General features: G+C 45.9%; 1 protein-coding gene across 1 annotated transcript in view; it reads right to left on the bottom strand.

The window, feature by feature from the left end:
- Positions 1-13,913: 13,913 nt before the first annotated feature.
- The window catches only part of PAPPA2 (pappalysin 2), a 173,316-nt gene continuing 166,236 nt past the window's right edge, over positions 13,914-20,993 (bottom strand). Inside the window, exons 23-24 of the mRNA XM_038413484.2 lie at positions 16,955-17,053; positions 13,914-14,560 (exon numbers count right to left, since the gene is read on the bottom strand). Coding sequence (XP_038269412.2) covers positions 14,486-14,560; positions 16,955-17,053 — 174 coding nt within the window. The 3' untranslated portion in view covers positions 13,914-14,485. The remainder of the gene's footprint in view (positions 14,561-16,954; positions 17,054-20,993) is intronic.

The following is a 20,993-nucleotide window of genomic DNA, read 5'->3' as shown; positions in this document are numbered from 1 at the left end:
GTAAATGGAATCCAAGGCGTGGCCTGGTCAGCCACCTTATCCTCATCTGGGCTTGCACACGGCTCCCAGGCCCAGCCTGTGCTGTTGGTGCCATTGACTTGAACAGGAGGTCCAGGCCCATATAACAGACTCTCGCTCATCGCCCGGTATCTTCTCAGTGCGTCATTTTACTCCTTCTCCCTAGCTCTCCCCGCCCATCTGGGGGGCCCAATCCTGCAATTCATGGGGGCCCCACCCGAGCCCCTATATGCTACAATGCAGGGGCTATAAAGAGCCATGACGAGCTCTAGGAGAATCCCTCAGAGCAACACCAGAATAGGGCCAATAAAAGCCATCCTAGGCTGCCACATAGAATATCAGGCTTGGAAGGGACCTCAGGAGGTCATCTAGTCCAACCCCCTGCTCAAAGCAGGGCCAATCCCCAATTTTTGGCCCAGTTCCCTAAATGGCCCCTCAAGGATTGAACTCACAACTCTGGGTTTAGCAGGCCAATGTTCAAACCACTGAGCTATCCCTCCCCCCATGTGGTACATGTGGTGTAGGCTGGGTTGGAAGGAGTAGTCACCAATGCGTTCAGCCCTATAGAGAGTACAGACTACAGCTAAATCAAACAAGCAGCTATGGGGGCACTGTCATCAATTAGCGCGGCCTTCAGGGCTTACACCAAAGGTTGTTTTGGCCCCTCCAGCAGCCCAGACTCCAGGGGCTTGGCTCTTGGACTGCGCCTTCCACATGGTGCCTCTCCATAGAAGCAGCATGGACTCTGCCCCCTCATTCAGGCAAACACCCTTGGGCCTCATTCCCTGAGAAAGGAGCCCATGCCTGCACCTTTTGTCAGGCAGCGATGCCCTGCAAAGGCCCAGTTCAGCCCAGTGCTGTTCCAGGAGAGACCACTAGCAGCAATGCTGAGCAGTGACAACCAAGGGCAAATGATTGACAGCACTGGCAGATTTGAATGCACCAAGCAGACACAGTAATAACAATGCATTAGACTGTCATTTGGATAAGGCCCCCTAACAAAAACCACCCTAGTAGGGATTCCATTTAGACACACTGGATTCTATTGATTTCAATAGAGGTCTCACTCATTCCGAGTCCAGATCAGCCAGGCTTTTAAGCCTGCAAGCATCGAAGTCAAGTAGCATAGGCTGCCTTCAAGGGACTAATCATGGTTCAAGTTGCCTCTGTGCTTAATTATTGCCTGGCTGAATCAGGGCCTTACATCCAAGCAAGAGCAGAGCTAGGCCTTAAGGTCCAGAGCCTCAAGAGTAGTTGGGTGCCTATCACCCATTGACAACAATACAATGAGGGTGTATTTTTCAGTTAGGTCAAGGGTGCCTAGAGCATAAGGACTAGCACCTTCTTAGCATTTCAATAAACTACAGCAGGTTGACAGGGGAGCCATTTAAATTGGCTCTGAGCTGTGAGAAGGGGAATAGCTCTATTCCAGCTGCTATGGAGCAGGACATGGCCCTGGGTCACATAGAGGTGCTGTGAGTAAGGGGCTGATGGATATTTTGTGACCGAGGAGCAAAATGGGGATTGCATTAACCTGTCGGCCCAGAGGCCTTGGGCACTGACTGGGAGAGCCTTTCAGAGAGGCAACCCTATGGGTGGTGTGTACAGGGAGCAGCAGCAGTTAGGGAAGGCAGGGAGAGAGTGTGACCCAGAGGACGGACTGGCATGCACTGGGCAGATCTCACGCCTTGCCAAGCAGTGCTGTAGCTGCTCAATAACTGGGCAGTGCAGCCCTTTGAGCTTAGGGGCTGTAGGGGCGTGGCCTTGCTACTGGTGCAACTCCTCATGGCTGGGCATGGCATGGCAGGCTCTGCCCATCTAGTGCCTCCTACCAACAGTCACTCCAGTGCTGCAATGCTCTGGCCAGGTCACTTATAGTCATCCCCCACCTTTCCAGGGGGCCAGAAAGCAATAGTGCAACAGCCTTCCACCAGGTCTCCAGCCTTCTGGCACCAGGCCCAGGGATCATTACCCCGCCCCCCCAATCTCAGGGCTTCCCCCGTCTTACCCCTTGTCTCGGGGGGGGGTTCACACCACCCTCCTCAGTGGCCAGTAGGGGAACCCAGACCCTCCTTCTCCTCTAGGTTCCAGTCCAGGGCCCCACTAGACATCAGCAAGCTCTAGCTACCACTGCCTACCTTAGCTTGGTCCTAGGCCTTTCCCACAGCTCCTTTCAGCGCTTGCTGCGCCACAGACTCTCCACCCTCCTGGGGCTCAGCAGACTGCTCTCCTATGCTTCACAGCATTGCCTCCCCAGGCTAGCCCTGGAGTGCCTCCCACTCCACTGGATCCTCAACTCCAGCCTGCCCCAAGGTCAGATGCTTAGGGCTCAGCCTGTTCGAGGAGTCTCTTACCCCTACTGCTTGCACTTATCGGGGACAGTCCCAGAACAAAAGCATGCTGCAGCAGGGCCTTTCCACAGATGAGCACTCTCAGCCTTTGTGCAAACCCACTCACTACCTCAGGTGGGTCCAAGCATTTCCCCAGGCCACCTGACACCCCTCCCAACCCATTAGGAACAGCTGGGAGGGTACCTGATTGTCACAGCAAGCTGTATGTGAGTCTCCTTAAAGGGCCCCTCTTCCCCGCAAGTCTGTGACAGGGCTGCATGAGAAATAAAGGGTGAAGCCTACAGCGCACAGAAGTGTGCACATAACGTGTTAGGGCCCTGGGTCTAGTCCCATAAGACACTGGAAATGGGAGTGCAAGAGAGAGCGATCCTAGGGGAGACAAGGGGACTAATGCTGAGTTTGGGCTGAAGAAGAACCCCAGCAGGCAGACCTTTCACTTTTTGTGGGGGGTTTTATTAACATATTACACTCTTACAAAATAACTGGCTTTAGCGGTTTCTCAGCTCAGGAGATCAGTTCCTGTATTGGTGTCCCCAGCCATGCTGTTTCCATGGGGTTCGAACTGACAAGCGTGGGTGGCGGTTTCACAGGAGCTAGGATTGTCAGTGGGTGGAGCGCACTGCGGGCAGCAGGCTTGGTTTCAGGTGCAGTAGGTCAGCCCTTCATCCACGCGTACACATGTGCTCTGGATGCTTCCATAATACACTTGCCTACAGAGCTGAACAGCATTGTGCATGGTCTTCGTGGCATTCCAATTCCAGATCTATTCTTTCATGTAAATGGGTGGTGCTTACTTGGCATGGAAAGCACAAATCAGCCAGAGAGGCCTTTGTGAGTCCAGGGCAGACATGCAGGAAATAAGCACCTGTCTCTCTCTCCCTCCCCCTTCTGATATGGTGAATATACAGTCCCCACCGTTGCAGTTCTGCATACAGCATTCCCGTGTGGAACCGGCATGGCTAAAGACAAGTAGTGGTGGAACAGGACTGAGCTGACAACAGGGAGCTAGGAATATCAGCAAAACACCAAATGCACATTTCAAAATACAGAAGTACAAACTGAAACCCCATTCACTGTGACTCTGTGGGCCCTGGGACCAAGCAAGGTGCCCTTTGTTCCAGAAATAATCTTTCAGTCCTTGCTGGGGAGACGGGAGCCCTACCCACTAAAGTCTCTGCCCCTACTTCTGCTTTTTTCAGCCAGTGTAGGGAGTAACCTCCACCCCAAACGCCCAAGGGATGTAGAGTCCCAGATTCACAGGCCAGAAGGAACTACTGTACTCATGCAGTCTGACTTCCTTCCTAGCCTAGGCCATAGGATTTTGCCCCGTGGTTCCTGCAGCCAGCTCAATAATCTGTGGTTGAGGTGCAGCCTATTTCTTAGAAATACCAGTTTGATCTTGGTAGGACTAAGGCCCAAGGAGAAACAACTTACCCCACTCTCCCATCACTCTCTGACATCCAGGATTTTCTTTGCAGCAAAAATTAAGAGACCGTCCCAAACCAAACCCCAGAATTTAGGCTGTATCTCAGGGTGAGCCACCCAGATAAGGCGATGTATTCAGCTGTGGCCTGAATGGCTAAGGGAGGTGGTGGCAGACTTATTGCTTTGGGACTTTTAAAATTAGACTGGACAGCATACTTTGGGAAAATATGGATCTGAATCCAGATCCTGCTTTTGTGGTTATGGCCCATCTCACCCCTCCCATCACAGGTATCCATTCCCCCAGTCGGCTCAAAGACGGCAGTGTGGCTGAGCCAAAATGTAAAACCAATCAGCACAGCCTGAGGAACAGAGCTGGTCAGAATATTTTGAATTTCAAATTTTTTCTGGGAATTAAAAAAAAAAAATTCCCATGAATTTTTGCCCCATTTTCTGGTTAGCTCTGCCAAAGCTACAAGAACTTTTATTTTATTATAGTCATGAAGAATACTGGTCAGCTGTTGATCTTTCATTTTGGTTACAAATCAGGGCATGTTGCAATTCAAGTGATGGGAAGTTTTTTGTGTTGCTCTGTACTGTAGCAACACAAGAATGTTAGATTAACTTGGTCATACAGTGCTAGTACTGATGGGCATTTTGAACAGAGCTGCAATCCCAGCTGAGCTGCACAGCTGTTATGTTTTTTGAGTTACTCGTAGTGATAGTGACATGCTAGATTGACCAAAGGCTTGTGCCCTGGGCTGCCAGGTGATCTGAAGGCTGAAGTCCTCTGCTCAGCCACACTTTTGGATGGATGGCCTCAGTCAATCAAGGGCCCAATCGCTCCTTGGCCTCCCTGCTCAGACTGCCCACAAAAGCTGTGTATAGGCTAGGGCTATTATACTAAAATTTCCCATCATCAGTTTAGCCCCAGCCGTGGCAGCAATATAAGATGGAGTGGCAGTGAACTCCAGGGTTTGAAAGGTAACCTGAAAAGCTGCTTGGAAATCTTCAGCCTGCCTTCATATGATCAGCAGTTATGTTTTTAAGTCCTCCTAATAACTTTAAAGGAACAAATTTTTCTTTTCTCTTTTACCTCTACAGAAAATGTATCTTTTGGACACACCCTTTTGGTCTTTATAGTTGGTGTAATGTCCTGTCCTGTTAAATAGTAACAACACAAACCCCAGGCCATGTTAATCCATGAGATGTGATCTGAGCTCCTGCTAGTCAGTGAGATTCCCCCCCTCCTCTGCTCTCTGTGCTGGGAGGCAGCATTGTAGCAGCTTTAATCAAGACAGTGGAACCGCTGTAACCAAAAAAGTGTAGCAGCTATAACCAGGGCAATGGTAGCAGAGCAGCTTATATAAATAAAGAGAGGGGAATGCTATTTGCATCTGTTTGGTATGCAGATAGCAGTGATGTCAGCAAAGGGAAGAGCTTAGTTGCTTGCACTCATTTTCTTCCCTGAGGTAGGAGGAGGAGAAGAGCCACTATTTTTAATTCTTAAAAAAACCCCAAAAAACTTAAAAACAAGATTTCAGACAAAAATAGATCCAGCAGGAGTCTTCATAGACAATTAGTCTCCTAAACTGCAGAAGCAAACAAACTGTAAAAAGCTTTGCAGGGTACCATTCTGCACCATGTTGTTTACCTCTGCCCATCACAGATCTACATGACATGGGTCTTCAAATACTGTGGCTGTCTCGTCCACACTAGTGCGCTCATCATAGCTAGCACTGGGGCAGTTGAATTTGAGGTAGCCACGGTGGGGGATTTTAGGCAAAATTCATCGGCGTAAGAAAGGCCAATGGGACCAGTTAGTCCTGGTTGTGACAATAGTGTTTTTATAATGCACACCCCACTCGGCCAACAATTTTACTCATTTTTTCCATACCAATGAACAGCAGGACAGAAGTTTCCTGTGGCATTAGTAGCTGTGTAGTGGTATCTGCCATATGTTTGCCAGCACTCTCAGCTAGTTCCTAGAATCCCCCTGGTGACAAAATGAAATGCAATTAAAGATGGATACTGCAGGCACAGATCAAGAGTCCAGTTTATATGAGTATCAAACCCAAGGCCATTATGAACATGTGACCATTTCAGAGGCCAATTAATTACCAAAGGGCCAACACCACCTCTTCACATATTACAAAGAATGGACTCTAGGAACAGCCTACAAGAGGAGAAGAAGCTATACTAGATTTCTGTGCTCATCTATGTGAAGCTGCCATTATTAGACAAGAAGTTAATAGTGATTATTTATTTCCCCAGTCAAAGGAGAATCCTAGTTATAAAACCTGGGCCAGATCGTCAATGTAGCTCCATTGACTCAAAGAGAGGTATATCAATATAGAGCAGCTGAGGAGCTCTCCCCATTAAGATAAGCACTATTTTCAGAGAGGCAAAAAATCAGCAATTACTTAACTAATAGTGTGCCTGGGGGTGCAGCTATGATCTAAATATGGATCATCACTATTTAGAAAGACAGATAGTACTGATGATCTCTAACACCACTTTCCTATAGCTAAGGAAAACCTCTGTTTTGAGGATGTGATAAAATGCAGTGCATAAAAGTGCTGCAAGATCTTTAAGGCTCAGTTGGCTTTGAGGAACACTTATCTAGCTCTGTGAACAGCATGCACTGCCCCTCCATAGCTCTAGTCAGTGGAAAAGAGGTTCAGGGCTAAATGGAAACGTAAGATAGATGGTTTTTGCAGCTCATCCAAACTCATCTCTAAATTAGTGTCTCTGGGCAACTCTAATATGTCTTTGGTTCCAGCATATCTGGATTCAGATGTATTCTCTTCCAAGGATGTTAAAGGGGAGACTGCAACGGGTCCTACTGAAAGGCGAACTGTCAGGTTGGAGGGAGGTTACCAGTGGAGTTCCTCAGGGATCGGTTTTGGGACCAATCTTATTTAATCTTTTTATTACTGACCTTGGCACAAAAAGTGGGAGTGTGCTAATAAAGTTTGCAGATGATACAAAGCTGGGAGGTATTGCCAATTCGGAGAAGGATCGGGATATTATACAGGAGGATCTGGATTACCTTGTAAACTGGAGTAATAGTAATAGGATGAAATTTAATAGTGAGAAGTGTAAGGTTATGCATTTAGGGATTAATAACAAGAATTTTAGCTATAAGTTGGGGACGCATCAATTAGAAGTAACGGAAGAGGAGAAGGACCTTGGAGTATTGGTTGATCATAGGATGACTATGAGCTGCCAATGTGATATGGCTGTGAAAAAAGCTAATGCGGTTTTGGGATGCATCAGGAGAGGCATTTCCAGTAGGGATAAGGAGGTTTTAGTACTGTTATACAAGGCACTGGTGAGACCTCACCTAGAATACTGTGTGCAGTTCTGGTCTCCCATGTTTAAAAAGGATGAATTCAAACTGGAGCAGGTACAGAGAAGGGCTACTAGGATTATCTGAGGAATGGAAAACTTGTCTTATGAAAGGAGACTTAAAGAGCTTGGCTTGTTTAGCCTAACTAAAAGAAGGTTGAGGGGAGATATGATTGCTCTCTATAAATATATCAGAGGGATAAATACAGGAGAGGGAGAGGAATTATTTCAGCTCAGCACCAATGTGGACACAAGAACAAATGGGTATAAACTGCCCACCAGGAAGTTTAGACTTGAAATCAGACGAAGGTTTTTAACCATCAGAGGAGTGAAGTTTTGGAATAGCCTTCCAAGGGAAGCAGTGGGGGCAAAAGATCTATCTGGCTTTAAGATTCTACTCGATAAGTTTATGGAGGAGATGGTATGATGGGATAATGGGATTTTGGTAAGTAATTGATCTTTAAATATTCAGGGTAAATAGGCCAAATCCCCTGAGATGGGATATTAGATGCATGGGATCTGAGTTACTATAGAAAATTCTTTCCTGGGTATCTGGCTGGTGAATCTTGCCCATATGCTCAGGGTTTAGCTGATTGCCATATTTGGGGTCGGGAAGGAATTTTCCTCCAGGGCAGATTGGAGAGGCCCTGGAGGTTTTTCGCCTTCCTCTGTAGCATGGGGCATGGTTGACTTGAGGGAGGCTTCTCTGCTCCTTGAAGTCTTTGAACCATGATTTAAGGACTTCAATAGCTCAGACATGGGTGAGGTTTTTCATAGGAGTGGGTGGGTGAGATTCTGTGGCCTGCGCTGTGCAGGAGGTCGGACTAGATGATCAGAATGGTCCCTTCTGACCTTAGTATCTATGAATCTATAAACAACCCAAGTGCTGACCACAGCAATAATTGAAAATAGTCACAGTTCAAGATCATGGTCCTTTCTCCCCACCTTTATGATAGATTAGTCAAAAATGCTCAGATGATGGAGCAAACTGAATGCTCGTCAAGCTCGCTCCACTGTCTGAACCTTGTCATACCTCCTTTTGGCAGGGACGGGTCTGAGACAAAATCCTGGACCTGGAACCTGCCCCATGCTAGAACGGTGGAAAGGTTTGGATTGGGCCATCTGTACTTTTTAGAAAGCAAATTTTGAATCATTCACTGGAACCTCTGAATGATCTTCTATTGTTTCTGGAATAAAGGAGTGAGAGGCGGTGTTTTTAAATAATAGTCCTAATTAAGAAAAGAATTATAGAGAGACATGGGATCATTCAGGATATATTGATGTGCATTCGCTGCCTTTTGCTATTAAAGTGAGCTAAGACAGCCAATTTTCTTCTGATTTCATACCAGTTTGTAATTTCATTGACTTCAGTGGCGCTACTCCTGATTTACACCAGCATATGTGAAAGAAGAATCAGGTCCAGGATCTATAAGGTGGATGATGATGCCCAAACCACTCATACAAGGGTGGCCAGACAGGTGCCACTGTGGATACTGACTTATAAGCAATGCTATGACAGGGACAGACAAGACAGCAACCAAACACAATGGCCTTCTGAGAAATCTCTCTGGGATCTTCTTTATACTCAGCCAAACTAAACCCCTGGAGCCTGGGAAGAGAGTCGAACCCTGGCTCTTGGTCCAGATTTTGTGGCTTGAGCCCATCTCTGCTCCATGGCATAAGAAATTAAAACCACCACCACCATCATACACAACACAGAGCCAGGAGTTTGGTTCTAAGCCACCTCTTAGAGTACACATAGAGAGGTGTGTCCCTGCAGAATCAGGCTGAGTACCCCATTCCTAGCTGGCAATGTTGAGTCTTCAGATTACATGCAGTGATGAGAAGGAGGAAGAGGCAGAAGATGAGAAGATTATTTATTTCCATAGATTTTTATAAAAAATAATTATCAAATACAAAAAACAAAAATAGCAGCAGTCTCAGTTGTGAGTGAAACCCTAAAGCAACAAAACGCTCAGTGTTTCTACAGAAGAATGAGATTCTTGTTACATAAAAGCTATTGATTCACGAGAAGCAAACTCTCTATTGGAATTCCCATCAGATCTGTTCTCAGCTGCTCTCACCCCGGTATTCTGCACAGCTTTCCCACTCCCTGGCATCCCCTTTTGCCAGAATACTCTTCTCTGTGCCTACTGTGTAACATGTTAGCATCTGCCCACAGCATGCATCTGACAAACACTCCCATCAGCAATGGGGCCTGGAGCTAGTCCATAAGGCAAAGCTTTTCAAACCTGAGAGCCTAAAATTCCCCACCTCCACTGGTGGCCTGGTTTTCAGAGGCACCTGCAGCTCCTATTGAAGTCAGGCTGGGAAGGGCAGAGGCGGTAGGATGCAGATATTTGAAATTCTCTCATCTCCCCACCGAGTGTCACCCTTACTCCACACACCCTGAGCCTGAGCAGCATTTCTGCAGTACCCAGCCTGCACACAGGGCCACTCCAGCTGCTCAGCTATGTCTCTGTTTGGGCAGCACTAGGTCCTGAATGCTTCTTAGCAGCTTCAAACCTGGGGGACGTTTCTGACCTCTGGTGAGTTCAGTTAACCAAGGTTTTGCTGTCCTGAAAATCTCACAGCAGAGTCTGTTCCCAAGAGATTCCCAGCTCAATGCCACAGAACAAAGAGGTTATGATAGGTATCCCCTTCTCTGGGGATGTCAAACCCGTGATGTCAAAATTCATTCATCACTATAGATTACTGCTGATTCAAAAAAAACAACACCATGCTAAACTCTGCTCTGTGACACCAGGGCAAATGCTGCTGAAGCAAGTGGAATTGTGCCACGGTAACTGGGCCTACAGCAGTCTAGCTGCAATGACCCCTTTGTTAGCATGTCACTGCCCCTGTGGCAAGGATCTGAACTTGGTTTCTGGTCTCACTGCAGCGTTTCCTGCTAGAATTGGGGCCTTGCATAATCACAACGCATGAACCAAAGGGACGTGGCAGCTTGAACGCTGAGGAAACATGCAAGCAGCCTCATATGGCGCTCTGCCATCAGACCAGAAGGGTACAGAATGCACCCTTCTGGTGCATGTCCTGCACAACCTTCAAGAATTTGGGTTTTCATTCTGGGCCAGACTCAGCCTTGTGCGAGAAGCAGTCATTCCATTGACATCAGTGGAGTTCTGCTCACTTACACCAGGGCTGCATCTCCCTCTCGCTCCTCTTGCAGCTTGTTTTGAAGAGGGGACTTGACCCTGAGCAGTTGTCAAAGAGGAAGCTTCTTATCAGAGGATTCCCCACTTTTTAGCCCCTTCCCCTTATTCTGAAGGCATCAGACATCTAGAAGACTGGATGGGCCCATCAGCACAGTTCCTTATATGGGTGTTGAGTAGGGCTGCTTGGAAAAAAATTCTTTCCTTGCAAAATTTCAACTTTCCAGCAAAAATTCAAAAATCTAAAATTGTTGGCTAAAAACCAGAAAAATGATGATTCAGAAATACCATTGTGGTGCCTCATGGGAGTTGTAGTTCAGGGGCCTCATGTCCCCACACTCTTCTATGGGCTCAGTTCCTGGTCTTCACAGCAGAGGATGTGAGGGGGATTCCCACACCTGAGCCATTCTTTTTAGGTGACAAATCTAAGGATCTGTCCCAGATTGAGGTGTCAGTAGAGGAGGTTTTGGAACAAACTAATAAATTAAACAGTAATAAGTCATTAGGATCAGATGGTATTCACCAAGAGTTCTGAAGGAGCTCAAATATGAAATTGCAGAACTGCTAACTATGATATATAACCTATCATTTAAATCAGTTTCTCTACCAGATGACTGGAGCATAGTTAATGTGACGCCAATTTTTAAAAATGGCTCCAGAGGCGAACCTGGCAATTCCAGGCCAGTAAGTCTAACTTCAGTACTAAGCAAATTGGTTGAAACTATAGCAAAGAACAGAATTATCAGACACAGACGAACATGATTTTTGGGGAAGAGTCAACATGGCTTTTGTAAAAGGAAATAATGCCCCACCAGTATATTAGAATTCTTTGGTTGTGGTGGGGTGGGGGTGTCAACAATCGTTGACAAGGGTGATCCAGTGGATATACTGTCCTTAGGGGGATGGAACAGCTTTGATATGAGGACAGATTAAAAAGTCAAGAGCTGTTCAGCTTGGAAAAGAGACGGCTAAGGGGGGGATATGATAGAGGTCTATAAAATCGTGAATGGTATGGAGAAAATGAATAAGGAAGTGTTATTTACCCCTTCACATAACACAAGAACCAGTGGTTACCCAATGAAATAAATAGGAAGCATGTTTAAAACAAACAAAAAGAAGTACTTCTTCACACAAAGCCCAGTCAACCTATGGAACTCGTTGCCAGGGGATGTTGTGAAAGCCAATAGTATAAGAGGGTTCAAAAAAGAACTAGATAAGTTCATGGAAGATAGGTCCACCAATGACTATAAGCCAAGATGGTCAGGGATGCAATCCTATGCTGTGAGTGCCCTAAGCCTCTGACTGCTAGAAGCTGGGACTGGACAGCAGGGGATGGATCACTCAATAATTGTCCTGTTCTGTTCATTCCCTCTGAAGCATCTGGCATTGGCCACTGTCGGAAGATAGGATACTGGGCTAGATAGATATTGGTCTGACCCAGTATGGCCATTCTTATGTTCTAAACTCCTTCTCCTATGATGCACTACAATCTGCCCTCTTGCTAAGCCACTGTGGTATATCTGAAGAGTCCCTCACCACAGTGCATCATGGGATATGTAGTCCAGCTGGGGGCCTGGCCATGGAGAAGAATGGGAGCATGAGGCACCATAACAAGATTTCCAAATCAAAAACTTTTTGGTTTTCAGGTGTTCAGTCAAAATTTTCTGCAGAAAGCAGACCCTTTTTGTGAAATATTCTGCTTAGTTAAAACCTCAATTTTTCATCAAATAAGCAGTTTCAACAGAAACGTTTTGAGAAGCCCTACTGTTGAGTGAAGTGACACATTAACTCGCCTTTCACCTATCCCCTGGAGCTGCACATGTATTCTTCCCCTCCCAACTCAGGGAAGGGAGAGAGACCAAGATATGGGACTTGATGTAGGGTCCCACACAGTAGAGCGGGGTGGGGAGGTTACCCTTAAGGTCCCCTTTTGACAGGCCTGACAAACAGACCAGCAAGAGCCAAAATCACAGAAACTGCATGTTGGCCTTTGAAATTCCCTGGTCTCCCTACTGAGTCACTCTCCCTCCACATGCTCCTCAGCTGGAGGAGAGGAACGTTTCCACATTGAAATGGGCCTGGTCAAGACTGGCTTCACAGCTTGCTCCAGTCCTCCAATCTTCCACTGTCAAAGGAAAAACTCTGGTTGGATCTTTCCTCAGCCCTAACCCAACAGCAGACACACCCTGAGACAGTCACATTTTCTCTCCCTACTCCTCTTTCCCCATCTTTCTATCCCCTTTCTCTCCTCCCCTCAACCCCTCTTTTCCATTTCTCTTCAATTACCTGCCTCCCTCCCTCTGTAAAGTGATTCCAAATTAATTAAAAGGGGGCTCATCGAAACCCCAGATCTGAAAAAGCTCAAACACTGGGGGCAATTCACAGCTGGCTCTAAGTCCCAAGTCTGGCATCTGTCTCCAATGAGCTGATTCCAACCCACTTATATGAACTTCTGGGAAGTCTGGTTCTGGATCCAAACGTTGTTGGTTGGGATCATACTTCGCTAAAAACTCATGTGAATTTTTTCACTGGTGACCTACAGAAGGAGCGTTCAGTCTAAGAGATCTCTTGATATTTTATGGTATAAGCTAAGGGCAATGAAGATCACAAAAATGAACCCCAAGAGAAAAAAAAAAGGAAAAAAGACACAAAAATTCTCCTGGGAAGTGGTTTAAGCTAATGCAGCATCTCCCAAGTGTCCTCTGAGAAGCTGCCAAAACCATGTTTGGATCATGGAGATCCCACGACCAGAGAGGAGGTTTTAAGGAGAACGGACCTTATCTTTATGAATGGGATGTTCTTGGTTGTCTGGCTCTTACACTTTCCTTTCCAACCCAGGTCACCAACAGCTGAAGGGGGAGAAAGACAATGTGAACAAAGCAGTGACTAGGATGATAACACAGTCTGAGACAGCTCATTCGAGAGTATTCTAGAATAATGGCCCTTAGTAGAGTATTCTGGAGTAACAAGCCATACTAGAAAATTCTGGAGTAATGGACCATATGAGAGTATTCTAGAACACTGGAACATACTAAAGTATTCTGGCATAATGAACCACCCTAGAAAATTCTGGAGTAATAGGCCATAGTGAAGTATTTTCGAGTGATAGCACTAGAGTATTCAAGAGTAACCATCATGTAGTAACACTATAGTAAGCTGTAGTGTTTGGTAGAGCTATTCAAGAGTAGGGTCATATATTCTGAAGGATAACCATATCTCAAATACTGTCTTAGGGCCAAATTCTGAATGAAGCTGAGCACCTTCAAATCCCATTTAAGTCCCTGGGATTTGTAGGTGCTCAATACTTCTTAGCATTTGCCCCGAATTTTGGGTTACTGGCAAGGCATCTGTTATTAGAATTAAAGAATTAAAGGCCCTGCTTGGTGTTGCTCTGTTTCCCTCTCCCTCCCAGCAAATTATGGGAAATTCACTTCTTTTCCAACCTCCAACCACTTTTTCCAATAGTTGTACTTCACAGCAGCATGGGTGTTACAAAGGATATTCTTTCTCAGCTTAATAAACAGCAAAAAAAATATAATGTATATTTTTAATATATATATATATATATATAAATTATGTTTAAATATTTGCAGAGAGATCACAACTGCCTCAACCTTGCTAAATGAAGCCTATACAGTAGAGGAAGTAAGTAGTGAGGAAATTCAGAGCAAACACAGACACTCGTAGGTGGCAAACCATTGATACAGTAACAAAGTATCCATGGCAGCTTCTCATCTGTTGGCTCTAGGGCCTGATCCAAAGCTGTCTGAAGTCAATGGAAAGACTCCTCCTTGCTGAGTTCACTGGGCTTTGGCTCAGATCCTGGATCTCGCTTTTGGTTCTGAAAGGGGGTGATAGAAGGGTAGGAGGTGTAACTATGTGTTGAGCAGATTTGTCTTCCCGCTCTCAATCCACCGTCTTCTCACTTGTTTCCCCACCTCTCCTCATCATGCACATCCCTCCTTTCACACGATGCCTCAGAATGCTGGGTGCCTGTGCCCAATTTCATGCAGAAATCGTCCTTATTTTGATTCTGACCCCTTCCCATCTCCTCCTCCCAACTCTCCTCTTTCCTCTCACAAGCCGCCTTTTACTCTCCCACTGGCCCCAGTTGTTTCACATTTATTCCTCTGTTGCTCGCCTTGCCCACAGAAGCCGCTCGTGGTATCATTACTGATTCTCTTCGGCTGCTGGGTCCCGGCAGGTGCACTCATCTTGTTCACAGTCAGCAGCAAATGGGATCACCTGAGGGGAAGGAAAGAAGCAAATGGGTTTGCAGAGTCGCTCACTGGAAAAGGGATCTCAAACCTCATTACAATAAGCCCCTCTGAGGATCAAGAGCATAGAATACAAGGACCAATGGCTTTTTAATTGGTTCCAATAACTAGGGCTTAACCTAGAGCTTTCACTGTAGTCAACTGGTGTCTTTCCATGACTCAGTGAGAGCTGGGTCAGGAATGAAGTTAGGCACGACTGGTCACCCAGATAGCCAGTACAGGAGCCAGCCAAGGTCAGTATGGTTCTTCTTATGTATCACAGTAGCACCCAAATGGCTCAATCAGGTTTTGGGCCACATTATACTGGATGCAGCCTATACCTTAAGACATGTTCCATGCCCCTTAGGGGTTGAATGGCGGAGAGTGGGGAGAAGTAGAGGTACTTCTCCAAACTCTACCCAAAAAATAAGCTTCTACCATCTGAGAGGCCACAGTGCATATGTTCATGACCATGCCTGGCATCTGAGTTAACAACCACAGAGTCGAATGAGGCAGTTCCCCCCTCAGTGCTATTGTTTCATGCTGTGTGCAAACTCAGGCAGATATTTGCACTGGGTTCATGTTGTCAAGGTATGTGTTGCAATCATAACAGCTACAGACCATCATTTTTAAATGAAAGCCGAGAGGCTGTAGAACACAGAGGCAGCTTGGGAGAAGTGCTGGTTAGAACTGTTAAAATTGGTATTTTCTACAAATTTAATGGTATTTTTTCAATTTTTTGAGTGGAATTCTCTCAGTTTTTGACAAAAAACTGAAAATTGAGGAGGACTGATTTGAGAGATTTTTTTTTTTTAGCTAAAACAAAAGATTTCCAGGAAAAAAATTGGGGGGTGGTATGTATGCAGGGGTGAGGGGTAGGGTTAGATCCATGTAGTGCATTTGCACTTAGGGGGTCTCTGTCCTGACCTTCACCCCTTGCTCTAACTGCACTGAATCCTCCAGCTCTGCCAATACCCATATATCATGATTTGCAGCACCCGCTCCTATTCCAGTCCTTGACCTCACCCAACCAAGTAAGCTTGTTTTGCTATGTGGCTTAATTGGTAGCAGCAAGACTCCCAGTGTGCTATTCAGATCTTCCTGAGCTGGGCCGTAGTAACACTATAGCAGGGGGTATCACAGGCAAGGGAGTTGACAGATGAGGGTCTTGGAAGCCAGTCTTCCTCCTGGAGATCTTCATACAAACCAAACTCGGAGCCGGGAATTCTTTGTTATTTAGAGATGTGTTGGGTTCTTTCAACCTGATCTGATGAAAGGTCTGTGCCAGTTGTTTTGTTTTTGAGCCTAACGTCTCGCTCTCCTCCATTTCTGATCATATGAACAAAGCAGGTAGGTGGGTTTTTGTGCTCATGCGAAAAGCTAGTGGGGCTCTGAGGAAATGGAACAAGTCGTTCTTTTCAGGGGTTTGATTTGGCTGCTTTTTGGAGGATTCACAATGGATCTAGGTAACTGCTACCTCCCCCCCACCGACCCCTGTTCACATCACCTCTCTCCATCTCCAAGACGCCAACATTATTAGGATCATCAGAGTTTCACTCAGTCTTATCCCTACAATGTATCACCACAATTCTGTAAGATCGCCAAGTGAAATTGTAGGTGCTCTGCTCTAGTTATTTTAGCACAACACCCATTTCCTGTCATCCAGCTTACACATTAGCAGTTGATTTTCATTTTTTTAATACGTGATGAAAGGACAAATGATTTGAGATCCATAATAAAGGGAAGGAAGAAAAGAACCAGACCCACATATTTTTGGAATGAGAAAGTAACTGTGCCCTAAGGTTTGTTTTATTCTTGGATGTCTTTTGGAAGGAAACATTGTGAAACTGGGGTGTGATGGCAGGGGTAGTAAAGAAGGGAGCTAGGGATGGGAGAAAAAGAGGGGCCAGCTTGATTCACAAATCAAAAGAGGCAACTGCTAAACTACCCACAGGCACAGCTTTCTAAGGTGGTATACAAAGGCCAAGTCCAGCATGACTGATTGAAAGAAAGAAACTGGGAGGGATGACAAAATCACTGCATCACTGAGATGCTGAGTCACGCAACACAGTAATGCCAAATCTTACTGTAGTAACTTGATGCTGAGTGGCGAATTTCCTGAAGGAAAAAGAGTCCCATGGAGGTCTCTGGGAGTTGGATTGAGCATTTAGTCCCACTGGCCCTGACCCCAAGCCCATTTAGGTCAATTACTGACCCCAGTAGGCTTTGGATCAAGCCCCTTGAGGTATGCTTTCCACTTGCATGGGTATCAGCCTGCAGGCTCCATTCCAAGGTGCAGCGAAGTCTGTAACCATTGGCTGCCTTGAGCTCTTATTTTTAACTCAGCCCATTTCCCTCTGCCTCCTGTGGGAAGCTCACTTACCTTCCTAGAGGACAGTGTGGAGGAGCAGCAGTCACCTCCATCGTACTGGCAATACGCCCGGTTATTGATGGTGTCACACCAGCCGTCTGCTTGGAAAGGCTAGAGAGAGAAATGAGTAACTGCTGAGTGGAGACTGGCTAGGATGCTTCATGAATGGAAAACTCCTCCAAAGACCCGCGACTTCAACAAAGCCCTCATGCATCACCATCACTGTCTACGGCCCAACCCTGCCACACTTCCCCACAGCTTTGACAGTGAAACTGTCCCCAGAAGAGCAGTCTATCAGCTGGCCAGTGTGGGGCTCAGTTCTGAAGGTGGTGTAGGCCATGACTTGAGGAGCAATTCTGTACAGCCATGAAAAGTGAAGGAAGTGTGTTAGAATGCCACCTACCACTAGAGACGGGCCCAAACCAAACACCCTGAAATTCAGGGAAGTTCAAATCCAGAGGTGAGCTTCATAGCCAGCTCTAGCTCTACAATGGACCAAACCAAACCTCGGAATCAAATGCCTCTGAATTTTGGGTGAGTTCAGAACCAGTTCTGAGCTACGTGGGCCTGCTCTTCCACTGAGTTACTCCAGTTCGATGCGGCTCCACTGAAGTCAATGTCATGGTGCAATCAGGACCCTAGACTGACTGCCTACTGGACTGACTCCAAAATCTCCCCAGCCCAGACTTTGAGAAATCTTGGCTTCACATCTGAGCTTCGTGGCTTAGGCTGTACGGCTAAGTATGAGAGAGGCTGTGTAGTTTCTGCCTATTGATCACACAGTCAGAGCTCAGTACAGAACATGGTTCATCTGCCTGGGACTAAGAAAAAGGGCAGGCAAATCCATCCAAGATGCTATAGCTTAGCTCCCAAGTATCCGTAGGAACACTGGGTAGAGTCACACAGCACAGACCCTGATGATAACCTTATCCAGAGTGCAAAATGCTCCCACCTGTGTGCCAGCCCCACGGCATCTCTGCTGCACAGGAAAGGGGACATGGCCAGGGCCCCGACCTCATCACAACCCTCCTTTGGGGAATCTATCACCATCTTCCGCACTAAACTCCTCCAGTTCCTGCCTGATGGGAGCACAAGAACCACAGCCATGCTTGGCCAGTGCACCAAGGGGAGAGGAGGTTCTTGTGCCTTTTTGCTTCATTTTCCTGTATGCCCACAGGGGGCAAGGCAAAATTCAGCCCCTCATTTGTGACTGTGATTCACTGCAGAGGGCCCCAGCCTAATGATGACTAGAGAGAGGCGCTAGAAAACTCCCCCCAATCCCCCTGTCTTTACCTTCAGCCAAAACTCAGCCTTTTACAAAACAATTTTGTAAAACTTTCTCATTGTTGTGTGTCCTTACAAGAGCTGGGCCAATACTGCAAAACAAGTGCCCAGGAACATTTGCTGGAATTGCTAAACAAATTCACTCCAACCCCCTTTTGTGTTCATGTTCTGGGAATATTCAAGGCTTTGGGTGGGATTTGCAGAAGAACCTGAGTGATTTAGGAGCACAAGTCCCATTGTTGTTGGACTCCTAAGTCACCTAGGTACCTTGGAAAACACCTCTCTTGTCCTACAGTGAGATTTTTTTTCACTGGTGTAGTTAGACTGATGTAGCTACATTGCTACAAACCCCTAGTACAAATGCACTGCATGGATGTAAAAAGTGGCTGGCACTGATGTAGGTTACCCCAGTAGCCACACAGGTACAGGTCACTTTTTACAATAATGCAGCATGTATTCATCTTGTGTTAGCATTGGTGTACCTCTATCAGTGTAGCTAAAAAAAATCCCCAGATCAGATAAGCCTCTAGTGAATAAACTTCACTCACAGACAAAAGGAAATTTCAGATTGCACAACTACCCAACAGGGTAGCTCTCTGACGGCAAAGCTTACACTTAAACACACAAATCAAAATTTGCACCATTGCTGGTTAGTTACATGAGTCACATAATCATGGAAGAAAAATACCCAATCAGGGATGAGAAACAAGGACATGTGACTTGTGTGACTGAACACCATTGCATGAATTTGAAGTGTTTGCAATGAACTGTTCAGGAACAAGCTGCAACTGAGAACTATTTTACCAGAGAAATTCATGAATAAACTCAAGTAACACATAAATGTGATGTCACACTCTGGTCATAACAGAAAGGAGGCAGCATTTATTGAATAAATTATTAGGAATTACATATTCACCTGGCTCTAGTCTCCATGCTATTGGGTACTGACCTGCACCAAAAGCCCCTGGAAAGATTATTCCCATCAGGAGTGGGATATATTAGAAATACAGCCAAAAATCCTGATCTTGTCAGATTACCAGTTCCATTTTGCAGAGCAAAGTGGATTTGACGGCCCAAATGGACATCCAGCCTTTTGAACATTGATCTGAATCAAACTTCCAAACCTTCGAGGTTCACCCCTCATGAGCAGAACCCTCCCCATTTAGCCAAGGCACATGTTACTGAGAATGAGCAGTAAAACACAATGGCATTATCCCCACAATAGTGGAAGCCAAAACGCAGAACCAGGCACCACAAGTGCCGCAGCTCTCCTGATGCAGAAGCAATGCTGACGGAGGCAACTGTTGTGTATTGTGGACACAACACAAATCACTGACATGCAGAGACTTGGAACCATGAGGGCTAACTGACTCTGTATTGCGTTAGATGAAAAACATAGTAACCACGCTATAATAGCAGATTCAACATAAGCAACTGCTTAAGAAGCTATATCTGCAAATTCATGTAAACAGATTCAACACTCTGCTCAAAACATTCCCTACATCACTTTTATCCTGCTCCCTGAAATGAAATGAGCACATCAACTTCAGAAGTACTTGGGGGGAGGGGGAAGGAGGAGAACAAGGTCCAGCTACAAGTCAAGGCTTTCAGGTGGCTTGCGTTTTCTTTCTGGATAGCATCTGCCAACATTTTGAGCACTCCCTTGAGGAAGCAGTGTGTTTTCAGCAATGTCTGACTCAGATGTTCCCTTGGACGATGCCAGTCATTCAGCGCAGCTGCTTTTAGGCATAATGTTATTGGTGGTTGTGTCAAACTGGGGCACCGATGTTGGAACAAATGGCAGTTCTCCAAATTTTGCCTCTTTTGTCAGCCACGGAATCACACCCAAATCTCGCAACTGGTCAGTGTGGTGGCACCAAAACATATTGGATGCCACGGGTATGATGTAGGACAAAGAACCTGTTTGTGCACTAACAATTGCTGCAAGCCATGTACTGTGTCCCCGATAACAACACACCAGAACAGTTTGACCCACTTGTAGCTGACGGGGTGCACTGGTCCTTCGCCATCGCTTGACTTATATGATTTCTAACTTGTAGATGTAGCTCTGGCGTTAATAAGTCCAAAGGTGACCTGAGATTTTGGCCAATAAACAGAATTGCAGGTGTTTGGTTCGTTGTGGTACGTACTGTGTTTTGATATGCTAGCAAGAAGCATGACAGCTTCAGTTGTAATGACCACTTATCTGTCATGGATCACAGGGTTTGCTTAAAAGTTTGTACTAACCTTTCAACAAAGCCATTTATGTCTGGGTGATATGGTTTTTCTTCATGTCTTGCTGAAACTCTTCAGAACTAAACTGAGGACCGTTGTCACTCACAGCTTGCTCTGGCAGTCCAGTTCTTGCAAAGAAACTTAGAAGTTTTTCTCCTGTTTGTACAGCTGTGGTGGTTTTCATGAAAAAAACAAAAACAAAACAACTTCTGGTCATTTGGAATGGGTATCCACCACTATTAGATACATCATTCCTAAAAACATTTCTGCACAATCAATATGCAGAGATGGCCAGAGAGCTGATGGCCATTCCCAGAGGTGTAATGGTGCCGGTTTAGGCATGCACTATTCATGTTGGCATCATGAACATTCCCTGAGCGAGCTGCTGTATTCGTTGATCAATGCCTGGCCACCATACAAAACTTCTGGTGAGTCCCTTCATTTTTACTAGCCCTACATGTCCTGTATGGAGATCTTCTAATATTTTTGCACATAGTTTACTAGGTATGACAACACAAATTCCGCATATGAC

Source organism: Dermochelys coriacea, chromosome 8 (assembly GCF_009764565.3).
Source record: "Dermochelys coriacea isolate rDerCor1 chromosome 8, rDerCor1.pri.v4, whole genome shotgun sequence".
Lineage (NCBI taxonomy): Eukaryota > Metazoa > Chordata > Testudines > Dermochelyidae > Dermochelys > Dermochelys coriacea.
Note: the sequence above shows the minus strand (reverse complement) of the source record. Positions and strands in the feature narration are given on the sequence as shown.